The following is a 15971-nucleotide window of genomic DNA, read 5'->3' as shown; positions in this document are numbered from 1 at the left end:
TGGCGGCGCCCAGTGCACAGTGCTGTGCTTTTCTTTTCATTGTTTCTTTACTCCATGGCACAGTGTAAATTCTTGCCATGATGAACTAAACTGAAAGCCAGCTGCTTTGCTTATAACGCTATTAAAGCAAATCGCACATTACAAAAGAATTTTCTTGCTCACCTGTTATTTTTTTTAATAAAGTCGCGCTAGGGTACTGGCCACAAAGTCAACTTGATTTGCAAGCTCTAATCCACGCCAATCCGAGTAGTGTTTAGAAAATCTTGTTGCTGTCCTTTGCAGCTGTCGGATTCCGCTAGAAAAATCTTAATGCATATCGATGTATTGATACATCGTTTTTCGTTGGTGGCCGTATCTGGTTGCGACAAATATCACGCAGTTTATTGAGAAAGTAGCTGGGGAAGAAGGCCTGTGTCGGTTTTTCCCCGTTTGTCGGACAGACTGGAGTGTTGACCGCTTGGGTAGTGTCGACTTGCGGGGCGAAATTAACTGCGCCGAATCGCTGACGGCGACAATTCGCGAACACCAGTTGGCTCCGTGGCTTGTGTCACCAACTAATAGAAAATGGTGAGTTATTACGCTTTTCAGTTTGGTTTCTTCAAGTAGTATGCCATAGAAGGCGAACATTAACCCTATCCACATCACTCGCTGTCGTGCCCAGCATGTCGCATAATTATCGTGCTCTCATGGTGGGTCATTTGTGAAGGATTGTTCGAATTTAACAGACTGCAGGTTGATTTCGTTTGGGCGCACTGGAACCATGTTTCGACTCGAGGATTCAGATGCCCATACGAGCTAAAACGAGCGTGGCGCAGTGCGTGGCCTTGTCGTAGTGATCTAGGCCGGCGGTCGTGTGACCGGAATCCCTGATGCTCAATACGGACGCGCGTTCTGAAGTGGTAGCTTTTTTCAGTGACCGCTCCTTCTGTTGTTTCTGCCTTAATAAAGTGTTTCTGCATGGCCACCTACCAAAACGGCGTTTACTTGCACCTTTGCCATTTTCTTTTTCGTACGTTTCGTTGCAGATATCAGTTGTAACGCTAGACTGTCCCAGACGGCAAGATTAATTACGGCAGCATTTTTATTACGTTCGTTGGTTTTTCACGTAACCGCTTACTTCGACCACCAGTCAACAGTGTGGTTCAGCGCGGCCGCTGCCGTCAGCGATAAGATACGGTGGGCTCATTCATCGCGCGATGGCTCGCGCGTTGCGTCTCCGCTCCCCGAGAAAACTTTTTGCGATTGCTGAAACCGACTAATTCCACTGAATACACGCGGAGTAGGTGTAGGGGAAGTATCCCACCCAAGCGACTTTCGACGCTGCCGTTGACGCCAGTGGTGACGTGCTTTTCCCTAGTCAAGAATCCGCCTACGGAAGAGGCGAAACTCGTTATTACTCTTCTTTCGCAGACCTGTGAAGCGCGACATTGACTGCGCTTTTTTTTCCCGCTCATTCATGCTCCTTTTTTTTTTTTTTGCTGTTTTCGCATTAAGCGGAGTTTTTATTCGTTTGATTTACTCTTCATCTCATGCGTATATAAAAACAGGTTTTAATAAAATCGTTAGATGTCTCAGCATTTCGAGGAGATTATGATCTTTAGACCCAGTTAGAAGATGTCAGGGCATGTGGCACCGTGAACCTCATCCTTGACAATCCGCGCCTACGTATTGAATGGTCGCAACTTTCACATTTTCAGCTCTACCAGACACCTTGTGAAGTACAGAAAGTGTGCAAACTTGACAGTTGCTTTGAAAAAGCTCTCCTGCTTATTAAGTAGTACCCAAAATAGTCACGTAATGTTGCCCTTGACATCAACAGTAGTTTTCAACTGGTAGGCATTTGAAAATGCTATTATTCTGTGAATGTTTTTGTGCATTGAGAATTTTTAAAATAATTTTGCAGTGACCAATTACCACTATTGCTGTGCAGTAATGATAGTTGCACTCTACACTTGTAGCTGTATTGTCAAGATACATTAGCGAGATAAATGTGCAAAAGAGCGTAACCAAAAAGCATTCCAGTGGAAGCCCTGTTACTGGCAATAAAAATGGGTGCAAGTAAGAATGCAAGTAGAAAAGTCTCGCTACATTGTAACGAAACAGCGCCGTTCAAATGTGCATGGGAGGAGGAGGAGGCTGTCTAGGTTTTGACTGCACTGTTTTGCTACCCTGTATGATCACCACCTATCCCGCCTGTTCAGCCTTCTCATTGCTTTTCTGCCGCACCTTGTACGATACTACTTATCCGAAGTGTTTCTGTAGTTCTCATGGCACTGGAAATTCTGGCTCTAGGGGATGGACACTGGGTATTTTCTTCTGTGGCTACTCGGGGCCTGTTGGTATGGTACCCGGAGTTCTGGGACCACACCCAATGGTGCACTTCAGTCGCGTCCATTGCCTGCAATAAAAGCTGCTAACACTTTTCATTTATTTTACCCTCAGGGTACGGATACATTATAGAGGGGAGGGGTTACAACAATAACAAAGTGATGACAGATGCACTGTTCGTAACTAAACAGCAACAGTAGAACAGTCTCACAAAGGAGTAAAGAAAAATACAATCCAGGTGCACAGTGGTGAATTCATTTGGCAATATTTCAAGCATATATAAAATAAATATGGTCGTAATCAATAACATAACCATCATGCTAGGCACTGTAAGGTCTACAACTTGGATACTGAGAGGGAAATTATTCAGAGTTATTTAAAGCATCCTTAAATAGATCAGGGTTTTTAATACTTGTTAGTGAGTGCGGTAGATTGTTCCAATCCTTGCACGTTTTCGGAAAGAATGATGCGGAATGTGTGACAGTATTTGAATGAGGTACATCGACTTTATGTGAGTGATCTCGGCGAGCTGAAACGTAAGGCGCAGGACGAATCCATGAATTGTGCAACGTAAAGTTATGGTGGTAAATTTTGTGAAAGAGGCAAATTCGTGAGTGTTTTCAGCGAGTCGAGAGGTTCGGAAGGCCTAAAGTTTTTTTCATTTGGGTAACGCTGGCTGTTCTGTGATAATTAGATAAAATAAAACGGGCTGCGCGATTTGTACCATCTCGACTGAATGTATTAATGTCATGTGAGCCGGATCCCAAATAGAAGAAGCATACTCTAATTTTGGGCGAACGTAGGTAGTGTATAAAAGTAACTTTAACGACAAAGGTGCGAGAGAGAAATTTCTACGGAGGTAGCCTAGAGCTTGGTTAGCCTTGGATGTTATGTTCTCTATATGTAGGTTCCAGGAAAGGTTGTTAGTAATAATAATGCCAAGATACTTGTAAGAGAGCGTGGTCTGTAAAGGGGAATTGTTAAGAGTGTAAGCGGGTGGTGTCTGGTTATTACGGGAAATTCGCATTGACCTGCATTTTGAGATATTTAACTGCATCTGCCACGTTTGACACCAAGCGGAGAGATTATCCAAATCAGTTTGAAGCTGCATAACGTCAGTGTCGTTCGTTATTTTACGATAAATTACGCAGTCGTCTGCAAATAAACATATTTCAGATGTGATATTAGTCGGTAGATCATTTATATATATATATTAGAAATAAGAGAGGTCCTAAAACTGAGCACTCTGGCGAGCATGGTGCTGCCAGAGTGCTGTGCGTTTCGAGCAGGTTTCCAAACTGTGCACACTGTACATACTGAAATCATCATCTGCCATTTCCTCTCTCTCTCTCTCTCTCTCTCTCTCTCTCTCTCTCTCTCTCTCTCTCTCTCTCTCTCTCTCTCTCTCTCTCTCTCTCTCTCTCTCTCTCTCTCTCGCTCTCGCTCTCGCTCGCTCGCTCGCTCGCTTGCTTGCTTGCTTGCTTGCTTGTTCCCCCATCCCACCCTACACCCAATGCAAATATGGCCATTTCTCGCTCCAGTCTACAGCAGAGTTCCTGAAGGGCCTGCCTTCTTACAACGAGAACAACTTCACACGATTCCAAGCGGACTCATCCTGCAGGACAACTGTAAGTGGATCGAATGTTTGAGGGAAGATTTCCTGATGTGCGCTTATGCGTTTGATGCAGATGATATGGCTGTAATCCTTAAAGGGACCCTGCAACAATTTTCCAACATTTTTTTTTTTTTTGAAATCTTAAATGCTTGCAGAACGAGTTACCCAACACACTCAGTACTTAGATTAGGGGTCGCAAAGTACCTCAGCCAAAAATTACTGCTCTATGCCCATCAGATAACTTGTAAACTTGCTCGAAAGATTTGTCTCTCTTTCCTGGTCTTGACGTTCTTCGACGGCTCGAATTACGTCACTAAGGCCATTTAGCGGCTGTTGGCCAGTTTTCCTTCACGGTTGCAGCAATGAACGCTTTTCGGTAGCAACTTAGAAAAGAGCCACAAAAACAAAGCAGAATTGGAAGGCGTATCTGGTGCGACGAGCAAATCGCGCAGTGCCACTCCGTGTTGGCGATAACTATAGCTTTCACAGTGGTTCCAGACGCAAAGGAAAGAGTGAAAGCACTTATTGAACCCGCTGCGGTGGCTCAGTGGCCAAGGTGTTGCGCTGCTGAGCACGAGGTCGCGGGTTCGATTCCCGGCCACAGTGGCCCTTTTTCTGATGGAGGCGAAAAGCAAAAACGCCCGTGTGTACGAGATTTCGGCGCACGTTAAATATCCCCAGGTGGTCAAAATTAATCCAGAGTCCTCCACTACGAAGCGCCTCATCGCCTGCGTCGACACGTTAAACCCTACAATCAATCGAAAGCGCTTATCGAAAGTGTTGTAGGGTCCCTTAAAGGTGAACAGGATATCTCAACAGAGTAGAGGGCAAAAGAAGATGGGGGTGTCACTTGGTTACCTTGATGGCACAGCTTTACAGTATGATGGCTTTGTACATGAAAGTTAAAACTAAAAAAAATTTGTTGGTGCTTTAGAAGGTTTCTTGAACCTGGATCTTGTCTGTGCTGGTGAAATACGGTACTTGAATAAAAATGTGTTTGTTTTTTTTTATTTCCCAGCCTCTAGCTATTTTCAGGTGCGCAAAGGACATGTTCCTGAAAATTATGTGCAACACCCTCGTACTTTTTCACGCACTTTCTTTGTTTAGTATCCATATCATTTACTGCTTTCAGCTGGGGAGATGACAAACATTAGCATACTTGGGCTTGACTGCCCCCAGGGCCTTGAAACCCTGCAAGTCAGGAGCTCTCCCTTTCAGTTTGGTTTGCAGTGAAACTGCTCAGTTCCTGCGTTTATAATTAGCCCACAGTGGCATGTAGCTACCTTAGTGCACTACTTTTACCATTAGCAATGAATGTTGAATTGAAGTAGAACAAAGGCTTAGCTGCCCACTAAAAAAATGCTGCTAGAAACAGTAGCTGTGCAAAATTACCAGCTTTGCACTATTATCTGTGCTACTATTTGCACTGCAGCTCATGAAGTGTGGTTTTATTTTTGTGCTTGGTGAGCACTGACCTTGTTTGTACGTCTCACGAGTGCTGTGTTGCATCCGTCCACTGCAGGTACGCAGACCATCGGTGTACCTTCCCACACGTGACCACCCCTCTGACCAGGGTAAGCAGCTGCAAGCGTCCTTCCATCTGCTGAGCAGGCATTTTGCACTGTCGCTAGCTGAAGGCGCAAAATGTAGTAGCACTGTGTCTAAAGTTATGCAGAGACCTTTCTTGTGCACTGTCACTCCTGCTTTTAACCAATTCTGGCAGTATTTTTTTTTAATGTGGTTTCCATAGCACTAAATTGCCCGTTAAGTGGCATTGTATTGGGGTTTTTACAGCTGGATTTCCATAGTACCTAGGGCTAAGCAAAAGCACTTTTCAATGTACCTTAGTACTCCTTAAATTTCGGTACCCTTTATGTGTTTCTTGAAAGTTTATGCAAAGCTGCAACTTAAAGGCCAACTGCATTCAAAATTTTGACAATGTAAAAATAATGTCTTCTAGTAATACACATAAAAGGAGTGCGAAATTCAAAACACTGCTTTTCAAACAGGACTGCACGTGATGCAAATGGCTCATGAATAGTGGCATTTCCGGAACCAAAACTGAAAAATAAGGCCACCGGTACCGGCAGCCGCATGTGACACGGGTGATGGGACGCCAGTACCGGTGGCCACTCACAGCAGCCTTCAAAGGCATGCGGTAGCGTCGCATTTCCCATCTTTAATCCACAGAACTTCCACAAGCGTTTGCACAGGCTAATGGAGTTAGGTGCAATTCTCTCATCGCGTTGCTATCAACCAAGATGAAATGTACTGTCTGACAGTTATTTTTGCACTAGAATAGTCGCCAGAATAGCAATCCTTGGCATTATAAGTAGAAAATTTGGCCCAGATTTACAAAGCTACTTGCTCGTATGATATCGAAACGCAGTTTTGGATAGCCAGCGCCTCTATTATTTCGCCTTTTTTTTTTTAAGGGAACAAATCACGCGTGGGCGGAAATAAATCACAAACTATTTCTATATCATTACGTGCAAATAGCTTTATGAATATCCACCCAGTAACTTTCACCTCACTGCACATCAAGGATCAAACTGTGAAATTAATCTGAAACAGTATGTCGGCTTCCACAGCTAGATGACACACTAAAATGAGAAAAGTTACCATCTACCGCTGTTTTCTACTTTCACCAGAAACATGTTCAGTTGAAAACACTTTACTTTCAAAAAGTAAACTGAGTCTAACACCCTACAAAATAAAATATTTTGTATCGGGATTAAAAAAAATGATATGGTTTATTGTTTAGGAGAGGAGAGCAGTTTTGTTACCTTTTGCACTTTGTGAAGACAACGGCCGATCTTTGTGCGGGAGCATTTGCTACCATAGTCAAGGCTGGTTTTGGTTCACTTAGCGAGTGAAGAAAAAGTTGCACAAATGTGCATACCCGTGCATAGAACAACTGTAGTTAGGTCATTAAACTTTTGGAGAGGTTTAGGGCGTGGAGGTGGCATTGGGCCAGACTTAATACAGCAAATATTGGACGTACAAGTGCAAGTGGTCAAGACTTCATGGTATCTTTTTTGCTGTGACAGATGTAAGGAGTGATAAAATGTACTGGAAAATGCGCGTCTTGCGATATCTTGAGTAAAAAAAAATTATTTTTAACTCTTTCGCTACCACGCCTATTTAAATTGATCAATTTGATCGATACTTTGGGAGTGCCTTTTCATAGCGTTCCAGGCATTGCTCGAACATGTAAAGCTGTTCAGAGTTAGATCAGAAAATGGCCTTTCAAAATCAGTTTTGTTTTCATTTTTGCAATGGAAACGTGATTTTTGACACACTTTTGAATCACCTGGGTGTGGAAAAGAGGCGTGGTCATCGAGCGTCACTGCTACCTATGAAGAATGCGTGCCACTCGTAATTACTCTGCACCAGCGTTTGTTTTTTGCTATCAGGGCGTGAATTGTGAACCAGCAAACGAGTTTCAATCATCAGGTTCGCGCTCTGACAGTAATAATCCCAGAAATCGGCTGAACATGTCAAGCAGTGCCTGGTTGCAAAGCTACTTTATGATTTTAGGCAGTTTTATCGCCTTTGCGCACGTTGTTCTAAGTTCTGTGGTAGTTCTACTTATCCCAGGACCATTCGCGAACAGTTTACAACAGTTTCGGTTTCGTTTCTGCATCGCGAAATTCATATTTAGCGTTACTACGCAGTTACCCAACTTCAAGGCTACCTGCCATGGCGCCTGGAGCGTCCGCAACTGATCCTCAAACAAAGCACGCCACTCCTGATTTCCCCCCACCCTAACCCGATTTCTGCGATAAGAACTTCAGATGCAAGTCAAAAGATCACACCTAGTCGCCAGATATCTGTTCCGCTGAGGACAGCGCTTCAAACCGGCCTTACACTGCCAGCTGTTCGCCTTCCAGTTTCGTTTCCATGCAAGGGTATATCCGGGTGTCTAATGTTGCTGCTTAGTTGAACTGTCTATTCGGACAGAGTCTCCGATAAGTTTTTGTACTGTTTCATTTGAAAACTGTTAGGTGGCGCTGCAATAGAGGAGGCTCGTTGTACTGATCTTTTTCATCGCGCAACTGCTACTCGGCCAAAGATCGCAGGGCACGATTCTAGTGCATCATACCTCATTTTTGCAAGCAAGGCTACAATTGCGAGTAAGAAGATGATAATGAAGCTCAGCTTTATGTTTTGAGAGATAACTGACCGTGAACGTCAACAAGCATCAACCATGGCGTTCCGTTTTCAACTTCAAGCGTTTTTTTCCGCATCACGTGCTTGTCCCAAATATTGTGCTCGCTGTAAATGCAAAGTCAGTCATTGAAAAGATGTTTTTACGTTATGTGGGGGCAAATTGGTGCCTCTGATAATGTCAAACCGCCAGATTTATTCCAGGGAATCACCCGAAATTGCACATTTTGAATTGGAGATTGGGCTTCACCGCATGACACGAGCACTGTGCGGGCTAAAATATTTTATTTATATCTGACAAACTGTTTCGCGCAAGTCGACATTTTTTCTAGGGCATGTTTTTGAAATGTTTCCCTACAAAAAGTATATTGTAATTTTTTTCTACTATTTTATCATTTTTTTCGACAACGGGACAAAAATTTTGATTTTGATATTTTTTTTCACAACTATGATATATAAAAACATTTAAAAAACTGGTGTTATTGGAAAGGCCATTAAATAATCTGCATTTTTTGTTCCTGTAATTAGTGCCTAACCAATTTTTTAGCAGGAAAAAAATGTTTTCTTAGACCCCTAAAAATTGGTCAATTTTCCAGCGGTAGCGAAAGTTAAATAAAAGCAGTCTGCTAACTTCTGAAGCATTGCAAGGATGCGGATAGTTTGTAGGCTTGTTGCATTAAAAAGATAGCTGGTTGCATTGAAAAAGTGGCGGATATTGCTATCTCTGCGGTTAGTTTTAAACACGTTTTACCGACGGCGGTGTAGCACAGAAGCCCCTGGCTAGCGCGTCCTTGCGCCCAGCAGTTAGTTGTGCCAGTCGCCGTAGAAGCACGAGCTCTACGGGACGGGTTCTTCTCCGTCAGAGGCCACTTGGAAGTTGTTTTGATGACTCTCCACCAGTTGCAGATGTTGTCTGCTCAGAGCTACTTTGAACAGCGTACTTAGTGTGCTCTGACCTTAGGAGGCTTAGGATTTCGCTATGGTGATTTCACGAGCGTAAACTACTTATCTGGATCAAATTTGGGCAAGGAAAATGTTGAATGCAGTTGGCTTTTAAAAAAGCAAGGCAACCTGTTCGCTATCAGCCTGAACATGAGCCTGAAAAGACCCTGCTGCACCAGTCGTTAACCTCTGTGGAGGAGAGGTATTGTGCCTCTCATGAAAGAGCTAGTTTTATTTACATTTTAGATGCAGTTATGTCTACACATAGCAGAATCATTTCTCAGTTTGTACCAGTCTGCAGTCTCAGATCCTTGCTGGTATGTGATCACTCGGTATGTTTTCACTCAACTTTTAACATAGAGTGTTTCTGAAATAGATTCTAGTCAGGGCAGTGAGGCATGCAGTATGAATGTCTTCTTTGTTCTCTTCCTTTCTTTTGTTTTGCCACGTGCTCTCTGCCTACAACGGCATGCACACTTCATCCCATTCACTTCTACTGCTCCTTGAGGAGCACCTCCTCACAGGTGGATTTTCACTCGTGCAACAATGTCTTTCCAGTGATCACGACTGAGAAGACCAACATCCTGCTGCGGTACCTGCATCAGCAGTGGGATAAAAAGGTAAAGTTGGGGGATCCTTGCGAAAATCGGGATGGAAGGAATGCGCAGCTATCCTGCTTTGCCCTAACAGCTGCCCCACAATTATTCGGACTTCTCTGTGCCGCAAATTTTGTTTAAAGTGTGTAATTTACACTGTTAATCAAGCCAAAGTTATCTGCTATTAGTGAGCTCCTATACTTGAAGAGACCCTTTTTGGTGCCTCTTTGTGCACAAGCCTAATTATTAACCACGTACTGTTGGATAGGGGTAGAAAATTTGTAAAGAATGGCTATTCCCTTCGTGACCTACTGGTGGCCGTAAGTTACTATCTATTGTTTACTTCACTGGCAAGCAAGGATTTGGAGTTTCAGTACTTGCCTTGACACAGCTGCAATTCTAGCCTTAGACCTTGCAAAGGCCTTTGATAGAGTCACGCATCAGGCAATATTACAGGGCCTTTCTACTACCCCCGGCATAAAAACATACATTTACATTAAAGCCTTCCTCACCTCACGAACAGTGACGCTCCGCCTTGGCCCTTTAGAAACGGAAGAATTTAGCTTACCATCAATAGGAACACCGCAAGGAGCAGTGCTTTCACCACTACTCTTTAACTTACCCAAATTCAAATCCCGGAAGCACTGAACAAAATACCAAATCTTCACCATAGTCTCTATGCAGACGATATTACACTCTGGACCAAGGGGGGCAGTGACGCCGAAATAGAAGAAATTCTCCAATCTGGTGCGACAGCTGTAGTAGAGGACGCTGCCCTCGCTGGTCTCCAATGCTCCACCACGAAATCTGAGCTATTGCTTCTACCCCCAAGGAAAAGACAACATTGGAATCCAAATATCCATGTTTACATTGCGTCAACCCCTATACCGATTGTCTCAAAAATCAAAATTCTCGGACTCGCTAGAAATCGCTCCAGAACTACTACAGACTTTATAAAACTACTTTTTTCTCGCGTCACCCAAACCATCGGGTTAATTAAACGCATTGCTACCCGAAATAACAGCGTTAAAGAAGCTGATCGACTACGTTTAATCCAAGCCTTTGTTATCAGCCGTATTACTTACTCCCTCCTGTACCTCCTCCCAACTGACGCGGACCTAGCGAAAATAAATTGTCTGATACGGAAAATCTATAAGGTTGCCTTACAACTTCCACCCGGCACTTCCACTGTCAGGCTTGAGGCCACCGGTACCTACAACATGGCACAGGAGCTCATAGAAGCGCACCGTGTTAAACAACTGAATAGACTAACCAAAACATTTTCCGGACAGCATCTGCTTCAACGCCTCCAACTCAACGCGCCCTTCATCACAGCTTCCAAGTCTTCTATCCCACTGGAAATTCACGCTGACATCAAAGTCCGCCCCCTCCGTTGAAATATGCACCCTGATGCACACGGGGGCCGCAGGATGCACAGGGCCAAAAAGCTTGCTGAAAAGTACCCGATACGCCCAGACACAGTGTATGTCGATGCAGCTGAATATCGGCACCGCAATGCATTCGCTATAGCAGTCAACGCCCAAAACAATCCGCCACTCACTCCTCTCACGATCCGCACGGCAGAACCGGTCACGTCGGAAGAGGCGGCAATCGCAGTAGCCCTTGCAAGTCGGCCACCACCCTCAATCATACTTTCTGATTCGAAACCGGCCATTAGAAATTATGCTGTGGGTACCATCTCACCCCAGGCCCTAAAACTTCTACTCCAAAACCCACCTACTACCCAAGTTGAGCTGATTTGGACTCCTGCCCCCACTAAGCTTGGGGGTAACGATGTGGGCTGCTCAGGGATGGGCTGCTCAGTGATGCATTTTGTTAATCTTTGGTGGATTTGGTTGCCACTCTAGATTGACCAGTGGAATTCACTGTGAATGACGTGTGTGTGTGGGGGGGGGAGGTGGCGGGGGTATATAAAGTTTCAGTAGAGTGAAGCTGAGCACATTTCCATGCGTGCGGCGGCCCAGCAGCCTGCGCTAACCTCCAGTTATCACATGGGCCAGGTGCTGAGAGCTTTTCTCCATGCTTGCCCTTGCAGCAGAGCAGCTCAAAGAAGCGCGATGCCGGACGTAGCGGTCTCCCCCTGGATGACGACACGACGCCCAGGAAAAAGGCGCGCACCGATACTTCCAACACCGACGCCGACTCGCCATGAGACTGCCCAGCACTGCTGCCCACAGCAGCCAGGCGGAAGGCGAGCGGGTCGCCGTCTGCCCCGCTCCGTGGTCTTCGCATTACAGAGGGAACACGAGTGGTGGGGACATCATCCCGTCTAGTTGCTCGCCTCTCCCGGCTCCCTTGTTGGCCTTATCGTTTCTTCTTTTGCCAGGTGTCGTGTGGTTTAGTTTGCACTGTACTTCCACTTGGTTCCCTCAGAGGCATTCTCTCGGAAGTGTTGACACACCCGAGAAGCATTTCAGCTGTTGCGACACTTCCCACGGAGAATGTCCACACAAAAACCATGTGAGGATACAGCCTGTCTGTTTGGGGCAGTTTGGTTGCATTTCAGATTTGTTTCCCTCTGCTGTATGATGGCCTGTGTGTGTGTGTGTGCGCGCGCGTTTGCATACTACGAGTTGTACACTTGCTTGTGGCAGTAATGACACGCATCGCATGGATGTGGGCAAGTGATGCGCGAGCGCTCATTACTTACGGCAAGTGACTGTTGTAGTCGTCATATCGCTGGCACTTATCTACCCAGTCGAATTGCGCCACTGTCTTTTTTTTTTTTTTTTTTTCTCTCATCTGGCCACTGCTAACAATACAAAGCATAATAATCCCATGTCGCCTTTCCTTTGCACAAATTTTTCTCTTCGCTGCACTTGGAAAAACCTGGCTAGAACAAGTGGGCTGGTTAACGGTGCGAAATCAGCAGTACAGTGAAGCCTGACATATGTAATCTTGCCGTGGTCAGGTCTGCTTTTGTTGTATATGTGCCAGTACGAACAGCTTATTTCGAAGTATGTGTGGAGAAATTTTTAACCAGTAAATACTATTGCAATGTTAATGGAAACGTATGCTCTAACATTAGGCTCGTTTTTAGTGACAACAGTTAGTGGCCAGCGTGCACCATGGGAGAGACCTTCACAGATTGCTTCAGTTAAAATTAGTGTCACAGAGGACCAATTTCGTCAAGCTTCCTAAAAAGTAGTGACAAATGTCAGTTGGTTTGCAAGTGTACTGCAGTGTTCATTTGATATTTTGCTTCAAGTATCCCTGCCGAACCTGGTTTGTATGGTAGAAGTGTTGCCAGAAGATTCGTGCGTAAATTTTTCTTGCGCATTGATTTGGTTAGAAAAAGTGTTTTTGGAAATGCTGCAGATTTGCATTTGTTCTGGTGAATAAATTTAAACTCTTCTTTTGAGTAGCAGAAAAGGAAGCTGTTTGTTCGTGTTATCTATTGCTTTGCATTACATTGTTTGTTTCGATGGCAGTGACAGGTGCTGTATTGCATAAAAATATGGGTGCCCTAATTACTAGCTCCTTCTCAAACGGATGCTTTCCTTAAAATGGCTGATCATATTGCACTTGTAGCCGATGAACAGCACCCTGTGTTGAGGTCCCAGATTACCAGCAGAGGAAACAGCTCACTTATTTTCCTGCCTTGCAGATAGTTTCTTGAAGGACACCAAATTTCGGCATCTTTGTTTTCTTTTTCCCCTTTTTCTGCTCGTATGAGTCCCTGCTCGCCCATAAACTGTAATGCATGAAATAAGACTGTCCAATGTGCCTCCAACACGAATTGAGACTGATCATTCATGGCATAAGTTTTGGTTTTGACCACTGAGTTCAGGGGGCAGATTTGGAGGGCTTGAGGGACTTTTTTTCTGCCCCAGCATGATGCCAGCCAGCCTTGATGTTGGCTTTAAAAACACCCGAGGCCACCTTTCACAACCACAAATACCATCCCCCCCAAGCTCAATTAGAGGCCAACTGCGCTCAAATTTATTTTGTCTCTACAGTGTGTACCACCAAGCCAGCTGGGGCATGACTGGTAGCCCCATGGAATGCTTCTTTAATTAGTTGAAAACATTTAGAATAGCTCCGTCGCAGACAATGCTGCACCTGCCGGCAGGTCGTGCAAACAGCGATGAAGCGGAAGTGACATTGCAGCTGGCTGGGTGCTTGGTCCTTTGACCAGCCAGGAGAAGCGGCCGAGCTCTGCTGGGTGTGCATCTTCTAGAGCTGCTGCAAGAGCAAAGCCATTGCACGCAGGTTTGCTCCGGCCACTGGCTTGCTGGCTGCAACGTCACTTTAGCCAGGCCGTAATGGCCGTGCTCTTCAATTTCGGTTAAAAAATTGCCAATTTTTGACGGTCGTTTGCGTCGTTCATACACGTTTTTCAGCTGTCATATTTTGTACCTTGCATTATTTTTCGGCAGACCATATGGAAATAAGGTTTTCAAGAGGTTGAAATTTTGATTGCAGTTGGCCTTTAATAGATTAGTCCTGCCACATTCAGCAGGTCTGAAACTGCCCAGAGGGGGATGTAAGGGGGCTTAAAAAGGACAAAGGACACCAGAAGTTCCACGAGTCACTTTGCATCATTTTGCTGTCCACAAGATTGTTGATTTAATTTCAAACTAACATGCATGTAACCGAGAGGCAAGAGACTGACCAAGCTTCTCTGCGATATTTCCGAGGCTGGTTTAATAATGCCACGGAGCGGCTGAACAACCGTTTCTTAGCATGTCAAAATTGCGGCAATAATGTCAATTCAAAATTGATTCCAAGCAACGTTTGACACCCACAATTGCAGGCAGGTATCCTGGCAGCTTGTGAAGTGAACCCTATCAGTTTTTAGGAATCGTACATTGGTGTCGGTACGCCTTTCATAGAACACCCAAGTGTGATCGGGTCACGGTTTCCAGTCGTGTCTGCTGGACAGAATACGAGAGTTAAGCATAAATAGCTAATGCCTTTGCATTATGTGCGTCCACACCTGCAACACTGTTGTTGCTTTGCTTGGCTGAGGAGCGACAGACATTCCTTGCACCATTTCTCACGTTGCGAGGAGGAGGAGCAGTTCACATGGCTCGGTCAAGTGAGCATGTCACGTTGCTGCTTGGAATTGGGAGATTGATCAGGGCACCTCACTTAGCAAGCTACTCAACAATTGCTGTCTGAACACTCCAGAAACTTTTCGAGTAGCCCAACAAGTACATATTACTGTCATGCAGCCAAAAGTATAACTGCCTAATGCCAACTTGTGAAGATTATGCTGCTTTGAAGTTGAAAAAAGCTGGAGCTTCGCAAACAACTGTACTACTGCATTTTTTTGGAAAAAGCGACCTCAGCATGAATGGATCCTGGAGTTAATTGGAAAAATGCCTTTCTTGCAGCCATTTTCTAGTGGAGTGGAGCACCAAATCTGTCGCGACAGGTGCACTCGATGCCATGCAATTCAAGCTGGCTGTGGAAGGGCGAGGCATCGCGGGCGGTAGGTGTGCTTGCAGTTGCATGCAGCCACCAAAAGTGTAGCTCCATTTGTGCTGTACATAAGCGTGTAGGAGTGGCTGTCACTTCATGTTGTGTTGCCAAATGAGGTAGAGAGGGGACGTCGTCGTGCTTTGGCATATATGCGTTGGGTGGAGGAAGCTGCCCTCCAGCTTTGGCACACAGGCTTACAGCGTCCCAAGCCTGGTTCTTGGGATATGCTTTCCTTGTGTGCGAGATCCCAGGTTATGCCAAGGCCAGAAGTTTCCTTGTAAGCCATGCAGAGTGCGAGATTTGCAATGACAAACTATGCATATCTTGGGAGGAAATGATGAAGCACGAGCTTTTTTTTTTCTTCCTCTTCTTGTCGCTTTCTCTCTTGCACACTTGGTTTCATCATACGTGCTGCATCATTCACTTGGTTTCCAGAGGGAAGAATGGACTATTACTTTTCTTTTCCAGCATCTTTCCTTTTGCACATTTTCTGGCTGCACTGTCAAGAAGGTGCACCTATGTGCTTCTTTTTTTGTCTACAAAGTTCTTTTGTAATAGTCACCAGTGTGTGTCATATGAAGTTAGCCTTTTTAGTCGCTCAATAAAAGTTGACTATGTGCACGTGGCTCTCTGCTGCTTTTGGTGTTAATGCGTTCTCTCTGTACCCAAGGCTGGGAGGCTACGTATGGCCCCTCTGTTCCCACCACCAGGGGACATGTGGCAGTGCCATTTAAGAGCATTTTTGACCTTGGAATGAGATGACTTCCCCACATGTCGCACTGTGAGAAAAAGAATTGTTGGTAACATTGACCGGGTACCCGCCTCGGTGGCTCAGTGGCTAAGGCGTTGCACTGCTGAGCACGAGGTCGCAG

At 45.0% G+C, this 15971-nt stretch overlaps 1 protein-coding gene across 1 annotated transcript; it reads left to right on the top strand.

The window, feature by feature from the left end:
* The first annotated feature begins 224 nt into the window (after nt 1–224).
* LOC144170787 (DET1- and DDB1-associated protein 1) lies at nt 225–15737 on the top strand. The gene is made up of 5 exons (XM_077700791.1): nt 225–567; nt 3870–3956; nt 5466–5517; nt 9614–9675; nt 11708–15737. The coding sequence occupies exons 1-5, from the start codon at nt 565–567 to the stop codon at nt 11822–11824; spliced, it is 321 nt and encodes a 106-aa protein (XP_077556917.1). The 5' UTR covers nt 225–564; the 3' UTR covers nt 11825–15737.
* The last annotated feature ends 234 nt before the right edge of the window (nt 15738–15971 follow it).

The sequence above is a fragment of the Haemaphysalis longicornis genome, unplaced genomic scaffold (genome assembly GCF_048455015.1).
Source record: "Haemaphysalis longicornis isolate Haplotype H1 unplaced genomic scaffold, Haemaphysalis longicornis Haplotype H1 scaffold_2, whole genome shotgun sequence".
In the NCBI taxonomy this organism is placed as follows: Eukaryota; Metazoa; Arthropoda; class Arachnida; order Ixodida; family Ixodidae; genus Haemaphysalis; species Haemaphysalis longicornis.
This window is presented reverse-complemented; position numbering and strand designations above follow the sequence as displayed.

Excerpts from the sequence above, each read along its gene's own strand:
- LOC144170787 (XM_077700791.1), top strand. Across the intron at positions 5,518-9,613 it reads TGACCACCCCTCTGACCAGG|TGATCACGACTGAGAAGACC; the intron begins GTAAGCAGCTGC and ends ATGTCTTTCCAG. Across the intron at positions 9,676-11,707 it reads ATCAGCAGTGGGATAAAAAG|CAGAGCAGCTCAAAGAAGCG; the intron begins GTAAAGTTGGGG and ends TTGCCCTTGCAG.